This window comes from Aythya marila, assembly GCF_965140915.1.
Source record: "Aythya marila genome assembly, chromosome: 1".
NCBI classification, from domain to species: domain Eukaryota; kingdom Metazoa; phylum Chordata; class Aves; order Anseriformes; family Anatidae; genus Aythya; species Aythya marila.
The window spans coordinates 149,197,262-149,210,590 of record NC_139042.1 but is presented as its reverse complement, the minus strand read 5'-3'; the positions used below and the strand labels follow the sequence as shown (position 1 = coordinate 149,210,590).

At 42.6% G+C, this 13,329-nt stretch overlaps 1 protein-coding gene across 3 annotated transcripts in view; it reads right to left on the bottom strand.

Moving 5' to 3' along the window:
- STAB2 (stabilin 2) overlaps positions 1 to 13,329 on the bottom strand; it is an 87,389-nt gene that overhangs the window by 34,238 nt on the left and 39,822 nt on the right. For all 3 annotated transcript variants that reach the window (XM_082752077.1, XM_082752079.1, XM_082752078.1), the window contains exons 25-36: positions 12,872 to 13,030; positions 12,390 to 12,485; positions 11,570 to 11,665; positions 10,514 to 10,561; positions 7,962 to 8,098; positions 7,494 to 7,608; positions 6,458 to 6,535; positions 6,185 to 6,277; positions 5,970 to 6,077; positions 3,416 to 3,547; positions 2,291 to 2,416; positions 905 to 961 (exon numbers count right to left, since the gene is read on the bottom strand). In XM_082752077.1, coding sequence (XP_082608203.1) covers positions 905 to 961; positions 2,291 to 2,416; positions 3,416 to 3,547; positions 5,970 to 6,077; positions 6,185 to 6,277; positions 6,458 to 6,535; positions 7,494 to 7,608; positions 7,962 to 8,098; positions 10,514 to 10,561; positions 11,570 to 11,665; positions 12,390 to 12,485; positions 12,872 to 13,030 — 1,245 coding nt within the window. The remainder of the gene's footprint in view (positions 1 to 904; positions 962 to 2,290; positions 2,417 to 3,415; positions 3,548 to 5,969; positions 6,078 to 6,184; positions 6,278 to 6,457; positions 6,536 to 7,493; positions 7,609 to 7,961; positions 8,099 to 10,513; positions 10,562 to 11,569; positions 11,666 to 12,389; positions 12,486 to 12,871; positions 13,031 to 13,329) is intronic.

Here is a 13,329-nt window from a genome sequence, read left to right as displayed (position 1 = left end):
TCCGAGAGAACTCATTGTGGCCTTCCAATACTTGAAGGGAGCATATGAACGAGAGGGGCAACGCCTATTTACATGTGGTGTTAGTGATAGGACAAGGGGAATGGTTTTAAACTAGGACAGGGGAGATTTAAGTTAGAAATTAGGAGAAAGTTTTTCACTCAGAGGGTGGTGAGGCGCTGGAATAGGTTGCCCAGAGAGGTTGTGGATGCCCCATCCCTGGAGGCATTCAAGGCCAGGCTGGATGCGGCTCTGGGCAGCCTGCAGTAGTGGTTGGCAACCCTGCCCAGAGCAGGGGGCTTGAAACTACGTGATCTTTAAGGTCCTTTTCAACCTAGGCCCTTCTATGAAATTCAGACACCAAGAGGCTCTGGCTTTCCTTGTGGTTGAAAAGGGCCTGCTAAATATCCACAGTTCCTATGTGTGGGACCTGGGCACCTGAAGTCTTTACACCCTCCAAGTCTCTGTGTGTTCGTAACACACGGCATGGTGCTGGGGTCAGGTTGACCATGCCCTTCTGTACTCTGTCAGAAGGGTAGAAGCTGCTGCTGTAATTCCTTGTGTAGAAAACACTGGACCATGCTCAGCTCCCTCATAGTTTTGCATGGCGGAGCTAACCTTTACAGTTAAGGAATTCTTCAGGTGCCCCAGTGTAAACTAGAAACTACTCTTTCAAGACACAACTGTTTTTAAGCTGCTCTTGAGTCTGCTTCCTTGTTCCTAGGATGGTTTAGGTCAAGAGTGGATTGAATCTGCTGATTGTGAGTAAAGTATGTAGCAGGCCAAAGTAACCATGATGACTTGTTGAAACTGAGGCAATCATATAAAGCAAACAAAACCAGGATTGAATGCATCTATGCTCAGTTTTGATTAAAAAAAGTAATAGTTCTAATGATAAAGTACTTACTATTTCTTTTGTTCCTGGGGGACAACTTGTTGGCTGTGAGCAAATTCTGCACTTTTCCTTAAACACAAATAGAAGGTGGTTAACAAAGTCTGTGTAGAGCTACAGGCAGCCTATTTAATAGAAGAATGCATAATTTCCTGTCATAGTTCCCCAGCCCCAAGTTGAGTCCGGAGGTGCACAGTCAGGATAAACCCTTTGTTAAAGGTGGTGAGAGTAGCTGGACTGCTCAATAAGGAAGAACATCCTCACCAGCTGGTCTGTAGGGATTGCTCATAGGAAGCCTCCTGCCACGGAAAGGAGAGGGAAAGCTCTTTTGGTTATGCTACGCTCTGCTAAGGTGATGCTTTCCAAAGACATACCCAATGAAATCACAATATGAAGCAAATCATAGGCTTGGATATGGTTTACTTGTGGCATAAGGGCAATGGCAGTTTAGAGAAATCTCATGTGGTCCTATGTTATGTGTGTATGCAGATATAATCTAGAATTATTTGCACCTGTAAGGTCAGGTCCTGCAAACCCCCTCAGTATATGGTATATAGCTGATATACAATGTTTAGTATTATTCCTATTTAGCTAAATCTGTGCTTACTTTTAGAAAGGCTTAAATGTATGTTGAAGTGTGTTGCTGCATTTAAAACATAGCACGAAGATAATTTTCCATGAGAAAGTAAAGGACTGTGCCTAGTGCCCAGCTGAACAAAGCTGAGGAAAAACCATGAGTGAAATATTATAAAATATGGGGCTGTATTCCAGGGAAAAGTATTAGTCTACAAAAGTTTGTGCCTGTAAAATATGCCTTAGCTAAAGCACAAGTCTCACTTTGTCCGCGTTGTCTAGCCTATTGTGTGTTCCATAAAAAGGAAGGTATGCTGCTGGTTTGCTGTCCCATTTCACTTGTTCATGAGAAAAGACAAAGGAAACCTTTCTCTTCTAGTCTGAAGAAATGGGGAGAATGATTTTCTCAGAGGGCACAAGGAGTTCATGTGTATATGTGGAGGTAATCTTTATCTGGAATGAAAAGAACCCATTTTCCATTAATATATATATTTTACACTGCTCCCACCTCCAACAACTCTGTAAATAAGTGGCCTGACTGAGAAGATGTGTCAACATAGTGCATAATTATTTACTGAAAAATTAAAACTTAGGAATTGGCTTATTACCGTGGTATTCTATTTTATCCAGGTTGTTGGTATAGTCAGTATACTGATTGCAGAATCAAGTCAGTTTTTACTGTTGCCAAAACTCTGGTAGGAATATCCTTAGTGGAAACTGCATGCACTCCTTTCTCGCAAATAGCGTCATGTATCCTGTATGCTTTAGCTGTGTTTTACTATGGTCTCTGATAGGTCTTTAAGCATCTATACAAACAGAACCACTTACAGTGATCACAGTATCATTAATATCACATCTATTCTTCTTGATTTCCAGGACTTTTCCCAATCCATGGATAATTCCTTTGTCTGTTGCAACATTTGCATAATTTAGAGGTGCATCATTTATGAACAGCTGCAAAAGAAATGCAATCAGAAAGCAGCAGAGATGTTTTGTAGTTATATGGTAACAGGAGCGATAGTGGGTGAAAGAAAAAGCAGTGTATATGGCTTGCTTCAGGAAAACTGAAGGGTGCGGTCAACTTCAAGCACTTGCACACATCCCAGTTGATGCATTTAAGAGCTTTGCTGGACTGGAAGACATGAGATTGTTTAACCTCTTGAAGATCTTTAGCAACAGTATTTGGCAGAGCTGATTTTTCCACTGTGGGGTGTAAAGGTAAAGGGTTTGACAAAGGATTCTAAAACAAGCCAAACTGGGGGGGGTGGGGAATGAGGGAGCTTCAGGGAAGACCTTCTGGCATCTGTTCCTTCAAGGGGGGCTTCCAGCATCTCACTGCTACCCCACACTCCCTCAGCCCCATGAGAAGCTGTTTTTTCCAAGGTTCTGCAGAGCAAGCAGCAGGACCGAAACTGTTTTGCTGTCCTCCTTTGCCTGTGCCCAGAGGAAACTCAGAGGCAGAGAGGGAGGACAACTAAGTTCCCTTCTTGGCCGTGCCACAGAATTGGGTGGGTTGCTTAATCTTTCTGTGGTTGGCTTTCCCATGAGTGGTGCTGAAAGGCAATTCATATTTGTTGCCAAGTGCTTCGAGCTCTTAAGTCTGCAAGCGGAGTAAATCCATAGAAAATAGAATTCATGTGTTATAACTGAAGGCAGGTTTCTAATAGCTGTTGGAAGTCAGATTAATGACTGCTTTATAATGCAAGCTTATGGCTGCTAGAGATGCATGTCCACCACAGTAGCTTCTAAGAAGCGATGCTGAATGTGAAGAGCATAATTGAAATCAAATCCAATTGCCCCTTCCAGAGTGACTTTGAATTAAGCAGGTCTGAAGGAGGCATTCAATATGAGTGACATCATTTGTGCTGTTAAATCCCAGAAGCTGATGTGGTGTTCACAGCTCTTTTTGGCTGCTTACTTGCCACGAAATTGAGCAAATGAGGACAGCAGTACCTGGTTGTTGTGTAGGAAGAACCCAATGTGGTAAGAAAACCCAAGCATGGTCTCCCTGTGCATGCCATTGTGCAGGTCATTCTTCAGGAGCTTTTCATCTATCAAAACGTGATATCGGATTTGATCCTCAACCTGAAAACAAGCAATTAAATTCAGAGTTACATAACAAAGCATGAAAAGTTATTTGGGAAAACTTTTCCCAAAGGATATGAGCAAAATTGCTTGAATTTATGGAGAAGCTCTCCAGCAGTCAGGTTATTTCATATTTTCTACTGTGCAGAGTCTGCGTTCCTGTCATAAAGCAACTTTTATGGGTTATGGGGGATAAAAGGCTAATGAACTGTTGGGGACAAAGATTTTTTTGTTTCTGGCAGTGTCTGGACATAGGGCTGGCTGACAGATGCAGTGAAAAGTTAATCAGATTATTTTCTTAGGACACACTCTGAACTTTACATTTGATATCAAAAGTAGCTCATTCAAGAACGTTTTCATAATCTTCTCCTTACCCATTCCTTCTCCCTAAGGCAAACCCTGAATAACCTTAAAATAAATGTTTGTGCTAATCCCACTGCCTCCTGTCCCCTTGTTTTGAACATTCATACTGTTACTTGCTGTTTGGCTCCTTCAGGGGTGTGTGAAAGAGTGAAGTAACCCCAGGCTGAAAGATTTGTGACATTGCCTGGCTTTGCCCACAGGGTGAAGTAGTGGCCTTTACATCTCATAGTTGGGACCAATTCTGTTTAGTTTTCCACAGGCTTGACAAAGAAATATTGGCAGGCAGGAAGGTGGCAATTAAAATAGAGCTAACTGCTAAGGTATAGACCTCCATCAATGTCCAACCCCGTTTAGTCCTGCTGACTTGTATGCTTTGAAGGAAAACTTAACTCTGGTCCATCTTCATTTCTGTTTAATCACCAACAGAATAAGAAGTCACTCGGAACAAAACCTTGCTTCCTAAGAGGCCAAGAAATGGCATCTCTTCCCTGTGCTGAGCTCCTCCCTCTGAAGTAAAGTTTTGTAACACAAGGTGTTTTGTAAAAAAAAAAAAAAAAAAAAAAAAAAAGAATGAGGCTTAGGCAGACTTCATCCTCCTGTTGTTTTGTGATTTTCTTTGTCAAATCACTATACCACGCAAGGTTGGGAGCATGGAAGAAAAATGGAAGAAGCATACTTGTAAGCAGTGAAAATGAAAATAATTTCTGTGTGTGCACAACATGAGTCTGACAGGATTGATGCCTTAAAGCTACATATGTGTCTCTCAAAGATTTATTATAGATGCTTCTTATATTGATGAGGATATCATTAAAACTAACTAAAATAGTGTTCAAAAGTCATTTGAGAAGATTTGGGTTGATCACGTGTGATTTCTTCTGATGAGGTAGCAATCAGGACTTCTGTCATGGGTCTGCTGGTTGGAGGTAAATGTCTTGAGATGAGTTATTTGAACTCTGTATTCCTCAGCTTCCTGGCTGTAAACGGAGACCATGGAAGTAGGGAGAGAGAGCACAGGGTGAGTATTTATGGAAGGGGCAGGGAAGTATTAATGTCATTGTGCAAGTCATGAGTGAAGCTTCCTCTGCAAGGGATGGTTCTTGATACTTGGATTCAGTAAAGCAGTTTCAAACTGGAGCAAATGTGAAGAAAGGAGCTGGGATGACCCAGGAAACAGCATAACTTGGGAGAAGACTGACAGGACTGAGAAGGCCATTTGGCCTTGTAAATATGTCAAGATATAAATGCCAGAGAAACAGAAGTTGTTTCAGCTAACGCATGATGCTGGCATCAGAATAAAGGAATATGAACTGGTCAGAGGTGTGCTGTCAAAATAATATAAACTGGCTCTGGGAGTGAGGCCAGAGGCTGGCATGGGAGAGGTGGAATGGCCACATCTGTGCTGATATGAGGAGCTGGTGGCAGGGTCGGGCATGAGCCTGGTGTGGGCTGCTAGCAGAGGGCAGCAGCAACGGGTTTGCCAGAGGAAATTCTTCTAGCCAGGAAAACTTCAGATATTTTTCTGAACCCTGAACCCTGGGAATGGCCAGCAGTGCTTGTAAGATGGGACTAGAAATGGTTTGCAGGAAGTAGCTTGTGGATGCTGTTCCAGCGGGAGTGACACGGACAAATGTCTCACTAGTTCTAGGAAAGAGTCAGAGTATTTTTTCGGGCATTATTAATGATGGTGTTGCCAGTGATGATGGGGGACTGGACTTGTTCACCTAGGAAATTAATTTCAGTGTTATTCCTGGTCATTCCTGTACTGATCTCCTTTTAGGGTGTAAGATGGGAAAGTCTAGTGATGAAATGTCTTGGATATTATTGGAGTTGTTTTATTTTAGAGAAGGACAAAACCCAGAACAAACAGCTAGGCTCCTCTAGCGAGACAGGAAAATACATGTGGATCCACCCCTTCTCATCTCCTCTGGTGGTAAAAACAAACTTACAGGTTTCCTGGAAAACTAATCCCTCCTCCTATTTCTGTATGCTTTCAATTCATCCACTTGACACTGAAATGAGAAACTGAGTTGTTAAGAAATATCCTGTGAGTAATACGTACCAGAGTAGAAATGTTTTTTTCGCTTAGGTAATTTTCTATGGCATCGTTATTTGGAGCAAACACTGTGTATGTGTTTGCAGCTTCTATCTCGTTTGCCAGGCCGTATTGCTGTTGTGAAACACATTTAAAACAAACAAACAAAAGAGGATGATCACTGATAGTCTGATAGTAGTTCAAATGCAAACCTCTATACTTAAAAAGGTGTGAAAGCTTACAATAATGTAGCCCCTGAAAATGGAGTAGTCGGGCATTTGCTCCAGGCGGGCCAGCAGCCTCGGCATGACAGTGCTTCGGAGGGGAGTCAGAACCTGGAAGAAGAGCAGATATATCATATCCCCTGTCAATACATGTGCACGTGCTATTGTTGCAGCTGCAAGGAGCAGATGCAATAGAAAATATTCTACACGAGTAATGTTTTGCAAGAGCTGTTGACTATGTTCCATTGCTTGCCGTGCAGAGGAACAAATCCTCCCTGCCTGGCCATATACCTTATCAATAACATGTATGATCCCGTTTGTGGATGCGATGTCGCCAGCCACGATGTGAGCGCCCTCGACAGTGAGGTTCTGAAAGGAGAGGAGAGGAGAGAGGGTTTGCTTTGGCACTGTGGGGGCTGCAGCTTCCTGGCGTTTTGTGCTGTGGCTTTCCACACCTTTCCAAACACTGGCCTGGGGCTCCACCACAGCCCTGCTTAGTGCCAGGCCAGACCAGAGGCCAGGTTGCCCTCAGGAAAACAAGTACAAAAGAGGTGATGTGGGGACTCTGTGCTGCTCCTCATGTGCAGGACAGCAAAACCATGGGGTAACACTGGGGTGGTTACTCAGGGTTGGTTCACTCACCCCTGCTCAAGGTAGGATGGGCTCCTGTCCACACCACTGCTGTCGCATGCTCCTGTGTCTGTGCGCCCCTCAAGAACCCCATTCATGGTTTTTCCTTCAATGGGGAAAACTCTTCCCTCCCATAGCAGGGCTGATGTGCTTAAACATGCCATATGTATTTCCAGAAAATCCTCCTCAGGACATGGAGCATTAAATAAAAAGGCTGAGGTGGAAGGGCTCTCAGATGTAGCTATTTACCTTTAAAAATACCTTTGTGTGGTTTGGGACTATTGGGTTGCACATGCAGACGTGTGCAACACCACCGCTTCCTCCTACCTTCCCAGTTCCCTAAAATAAGTTATTGGGTTTCCCTGATGCATTTTATCTTAAATTAGTTCACAGGCTGTGCTGGGCAGGGACTATGCTTCCGCTTTGCTACGAGACTGTTCAGAGTTTGCAGCAGCTACTGTGTCATTAGGAATAAATGATACTGCTGACATATCTCAGCTGAGAAAATTTGTGGGGAAAGCCAAGTTAATGTTCCTCCCAGAGGGCCCCTTTAATCGATCTGTTCCTTTAATTTTGTGGCATAGCCTTTAAAATACAGGTACATAATGTCTGTATGGTTTTGTGACACAAAAATGCTGGGGGCAGTGATGGTCAGGGTCTGGCGTATGGTACCACAGTAGTTTGCAGGTCATCTCACCCCATTTTCTTTAGACAAGTGTAGGAAGTTGCTCTGTAGAGATGTTGGCAGCATATCAGAGGACGATAAATTCTGGAAATCAGCAAAGCTGTAAGCTCCTGTCAATACATGATACCTAAAGGAAATTAACTGGATTTTAAGGTTTTGTATTTTCTCATTTCTCTTTTTCTAGATAAATACATTTGGTGTGTCTAAAACTGTGGTTTAAAGCAGGAATTATTTTGAACAGTGCCTAGTTCAGCTATATTCTGATCTTAGCTTGACCTTTAAACATTTCTGGCATGATACAAATAATGTCTTTGTTTTCAGTGGAGTTGCTACAGAGATTTATAGCACTGTAACTAGAAGGAATATCCCATGTCCCTCCCTTAAAAATGTAAGAGCTGTCTTGCTTTAGTGGCTTCATAATAAAGACTTGCTTGGAATGAAAAGTAATTCATCAAAAACAAAACCAAACCATTAGCGTACTTCAGTAGAGTTGGGATGTTACTCTTTGACATCCAAAAAGCTTTCTCATCTTCATCCATGTTTTCAATTGCTTGAGGAGAAGGCACGAGGATAGTTAGATTTGAGGTGGTGGACAACACTGAGTTTATCTCAGCCTCCTGCATGAAAGCAAAGCAGGTAAAATAATTCGTCTTAATGATGACCTATAAATAGCAACTCATGACTTTTTAGCAAGGTGGGGTATATGACGTTTTTTGGGACTGGCCTGGAAAGGAAAAACTATTATACAGAGCAATGACTTGAACAAAAGTACATAGAGCTGCACAAAAATGGTAAATGAGTGTCTATATTTTACATAACAAATTGCCAGCATTTAAAGGGCAACAGGGAAGTTTAGGTCAGAATTGTTTTTGTTTTGTTTTGTTTTGTTTTAATTATTAAATTATTTATTTATTTTTTAAAATCATGAAACACAGGAGAACTCAACTCCCACAAAAGCTAGCCTGGAATCTATTTTATCTACCTGAATTAAAAAAAAAAAATAAAAAAAATAATAAATTAATCAGTCTGCCAAGTACTACTGGTTACTGAAAGCTTCAATTAACCTGCTCTTGCAGAGCACTCCACACTACTTAATAGATAGAAGCATTGTGATCCATGAAATGAGAAACCCACATAACACAATGTTCACATGTGAAGTAAGACTATTTAACGTGGCTGGGATTTTTTAAGATGTCCAAGGGACATCCATGCCCACCAGCACTTCAGTGGGGCTTGCTGCTGACAGCTCTAATTTTAGCTGGGGGATGTAGGCTCTGTAGTATGCAAGGACTGATTCATCTCCCATATGTCAGTGTCTGCCTTACAGATGGAAGGAGTCTTCACTGGACAGGATTTTTCCAGTTGTGTGGATTATCTTTTTTTTTGAGAGGGGTGGGGGGAAAAGGAGAGCTGAAGTCTTGAATGTGGTTTTGGTGAAGATGAGGTTCTCCAAACTTTTTGCAGGCTCTACAACTTGCCATTTTTGATACCGTAAAACTTGAGAAAGCCATGTAAGCTTGTATTCTACCTTTTTGCAGTGGGTATGCTGCCTGGAAGATGGCTTATTCTGGACGTTTCTTCTATATCCATACTGGTTTTTAAGTCAAGAAGGGAATTATCTCCTTTAAATATCTGGGAGCTTTGTCTCTGTTAAGATCACGTTTTTTTCTAGCTAGCATCACTGTCACCTTCCAAATATTTAAATATAGAAACAGAAACAGACCTCCTTTTTTCACCCTTCCTGACCAGCAAGAAAAATATTTGGTCATGAAATATGGTAAACATCACATTCCTGCTCAAGTATGAAGTTAAAAACCACACAGATGGATATACCTCCCTATCTTGCTCATGTTTGTAGCTACCATTATATTAGGAATTTCTTTGAACTATAGCAGAAATTTCCACATCTGTTTCAATAGATTATACAGAATCTGCTCCCTGATTCTTTTTCTCCTGCTTCATTATCTAAAGAGCACATTCATTAGCAGGTGGGCAGCCTTTCCTTTTGTGCTCATTTCTTTAGCTTCATTAGCTTCACTCTCTTTAGAGCTGCTGGTGCTACAGTCTGAGCCCGGAGCCAAGCAGACAACTGATTTAAATTAGCCACAGTGGCCTTGCTTTCAAGTAGCTCCCTGAGGTCCCTGTTGTAATCACGTGCTTTAATTGTCCCTGAGCAGTCTAAGTTTGAAAAGCACGAAAGCAGCTAATATGCCATAACTTCTGCTTCTTGTGCTATTTATTAATGTATCGCTGTTCCATTCACTTTGTCATGTACTTTCTGTATACTTCTTATATTTAGGTTTTAAACTCCATAGAAGAATATGGTTTTGATCTTTGTTCATACCAATGCCAACCTCAGTGGGATAGAACCTCTAATACTACCGCTGCCTGTAGCATGTGAAAATAAGGTCAGCGGTAATCTAAGTTGGTGTTTCTTCCCTGATCTAAAGCCAAACAAGTTAATCTGATTCTTTTTTTACAGGACCTAAGTCATTTTTTTTTTGTCTTTCTTGCTTGCTGTAGCAGCAGCACACTGACCAGCCATACAGTCACATTTTCCTAGCATGGGACTCAGTAGAAATAGGGATAGTAAGGCATTGCCTTCCCTCTCCACTTGCTTGTAATTTTATTGCATGAGGAAAGATGGGAGGACCTGAATATACCTTGTGACATATTTAGGCTCTGCTTGTACCCTGCTGTTGTCCTCTGGACTAAGCTCTATGTACAGAACAGGTCATAGCCTGGGTAGCCTCCTGCCTCAGGAAGTGGGCTTGTAACTAACTCTTCTGCTTGCAAAGCTTTCTTGCCTGCTTGGATTTGGGATCAGAAATTGGTTTTCAGACATAAACCAAGGACCAGTTGATCAGTTTCCCTTTGACTGGTGGGAGAGGCACTTCAGTACCTATCCAGAGCTGAGGCCTCTGCTGTAGAATTGGAATATTGCTTTGGGGTTCCCATTTCTAGAGGCTAAAAGGCTCATGTTTTTCTGCAGACTTGAACATGCTGAAATATCAACCATGAAATCTACTTACATTAACCCACTGGTTAAATGCAGCTGCTTCTGACAGAGTAGATAACTCCTGATTGGAAACAGAAAGAGAGAGCAATGAGTACATGAGTTCTAACCAGCTGTACCAAAGTACCCTTGCTGTACCTTGTGGAGTAATCTGTCTGGCACAGCTGATGTGACATGGAAAAGCAGGTTTTCAGTATGCATGAAAGGGAGGACATTTATGTCTTTCTAATGCTGATAGCTTCTGGTAATTGGAATGGTGAGTTAACAACTCTTTTGAAAATTGTGCTATCTGATGCTTAATTAGATGTAATTAGGTGTAATTAGATGCACCTGACCTCAGTATATAATGGATACTGACCTCAGGCTAAGCATTTATTTTCTGGGAATCTAAACACAAATAATTTCTTAACAAAATGCAAAATGAATTTAAAAAAGATATGTTGTTTTGGTTGGTGTTTGCACAGCATCTTACATATCATCTTGCAGATGAAGAGCTTTAATTCTGCCACAGTGCTTGAAACAGAGAGAGATGATGTTATGAGCAAGGATGGCAGATAGTGCTAAGAGGCATGTAAGATTACTGTCAATGACAGTGACAGCTGACACTTTCATTTTTCCTATACTGTTAAATGCATATTTATTTTGCCAATTTACTTGTTTCAGACTTATTTGTCTGCCAGTATGCATGGTTTGATTGAACATGATAAATTGACTGTCTCAACTGAGACATAGCTCAAGGCAGAATTTTGGAAGAGCTGGGAGCCCATCACTCCTAGTTGGGGGGTGAGTGCTTAGCACCTACAAAGTTAGGACTGTAGGGCTGGCATTTTTTAAATTTGTCTTAAAGAAATATCCTCAGATTCCTTAGGCCCCTTTCCAAGGTATGTTTTTAAACACAACAGATCATTTCTGTATCAGGCAAGAGTCTCCAGAAAGAACACAGCCTGCAGATAGCACTGGTGGGCATCATACTTTTCCTAACTGTTTATAATGTTTTTGCTATCTGGTTAAGATCCAGTGTGAGAACCATGCAGTAGGTCTTGTATTCAGAGATGATGATTGTCTTACTTACATCTGCAGCATTTCCATAGCATGTTCTACCATCTCCTTCATAGCCCTTTGGGCACACGCACTCCCAGCCATGAGAAGGTTCAAACTGACAAGTTGCCTTTGAACCAGAAAGACAGAAAAAATATTGTGAGATACTCAGGAGGCTACTCCAGAGCACGGATAGCCTGTAAACCCTTCCTGATTTACGTTCATATACAGACATAACCTTAGCAAAGTATCTCTGTACCTTCTTCCATGGAACGGCTCATCCCCCTGTAGAGCAAACTCCACCAGATGAGGGCGTTAGGTCCCTCGCCTAAATTGAGGAGTGTAAACGCTTGCTGTGCCCTTTCTTGCTTCCTCCCTAGATAAACAGAGCCCCGTTCCTCTGCCTTACTAAGGTAGATCCATCCTCTGCTCCCCTGTACTTTTTGATTTAGCTCTGTCCCTGTGTCCTGCCTGCAGGCTGACTGCATGCAGATACTGATAAAGCTGATAGATGCCCGCATAGAGATGTGTGACTCAGGTAAACATCTCCACAGACTGTTGCATCCAGATTGCAGTTGCTGGCAGAGAAGCAGCATGCATTTACTCTGGGCTCGAGATAGTCCTTCTGTACAGGTGGGATTGGGAGCAGGCCTTGTGGTCTGTGCTCAGTGCATGCACCAAACTGATGAGGCTCACATAGCATTTTTGGTGGCTGTACCGCTGCTTCGAAAGCTTTGTTCCGTCTTGAGCAGAAATTGCAGGGTTGAAATAGAAAGGAAATTCTATGGTGTGTGCAGGAGGTGAGGTGTGATATTTATCTGAACGCTTTGTTCAGGGAATGACTTATTACTCACCAGATGATGGCATTTTCCATTTTGTTCCAGGCATGAGTTTATGGGTGTGCATTCAATTCCATTTCCCCGAAATCCATCTTTACACTTGCAGTCATTCTGTTGTTTCCATAAAAGACAGCGATACATTATGATGATTAAAACTGTGTACATATTCTAGACGCGACAGATTCATCTGTTGGTGTTTCTGCATGGCTCCATGAAGTCATTCCACTGACTTGAGTGGAATGACACTGACTAATATATACAGAAGACCTTCATACGTGACACCTGGCATGCTTATTTAACAGTATTTCCTGCTGGAATGACAGCACATAGTGAGCACAGGGATAAGAGCGGCAGGAGGCTGCTCTGTGTGGAATTGGGTTTGTGGCTATGAGGGAGGGGAGAACTTGTGGATGAACAAGGGAAGGGTGGAAAATGCTGGCAGAGCAAAACTGCCAGAGAATGGGTGTGGAAGGTGGGAATGAATGCAAAGGACTTACCTGGCCTGGCCCAACATAGATGCAGGTAGCATTCTCGTGGCACCCAGCCACAGAGGGCAGCAGGCAGTTGTTGATGGCTGAGCAGTCCTGTCCATCGCCTGTCCATCCTGCTTGGCAAACACACAGGTATTCTCCTGGGCCCGTCTGTATGCACTCAGCCTGGGGAGGGTGCAGAGGCCAGACAAAATCAACTCCATTTGTACAGGCCATGGCATGCAAACCTGGAGGGCAGCAGCTGGGCTGGGGAGGCCTGCCCACATCAACCAGCAGCAAGACCATGCTGTGATCCTTTGGTAAAAACTGACACTTGGTGCAAAGAGGTAGACCCTTGGCTACGGCAGCACAACGGGGGAGAGTTTCCTCCTCTGAAAACCATGGAGCATCAAATCCTCCTTAATCCAGAGAGCTTCTGGCAGGGACCAAAAGGCAAAGCTTCTGCCAACAGCCAGCCAGCATCT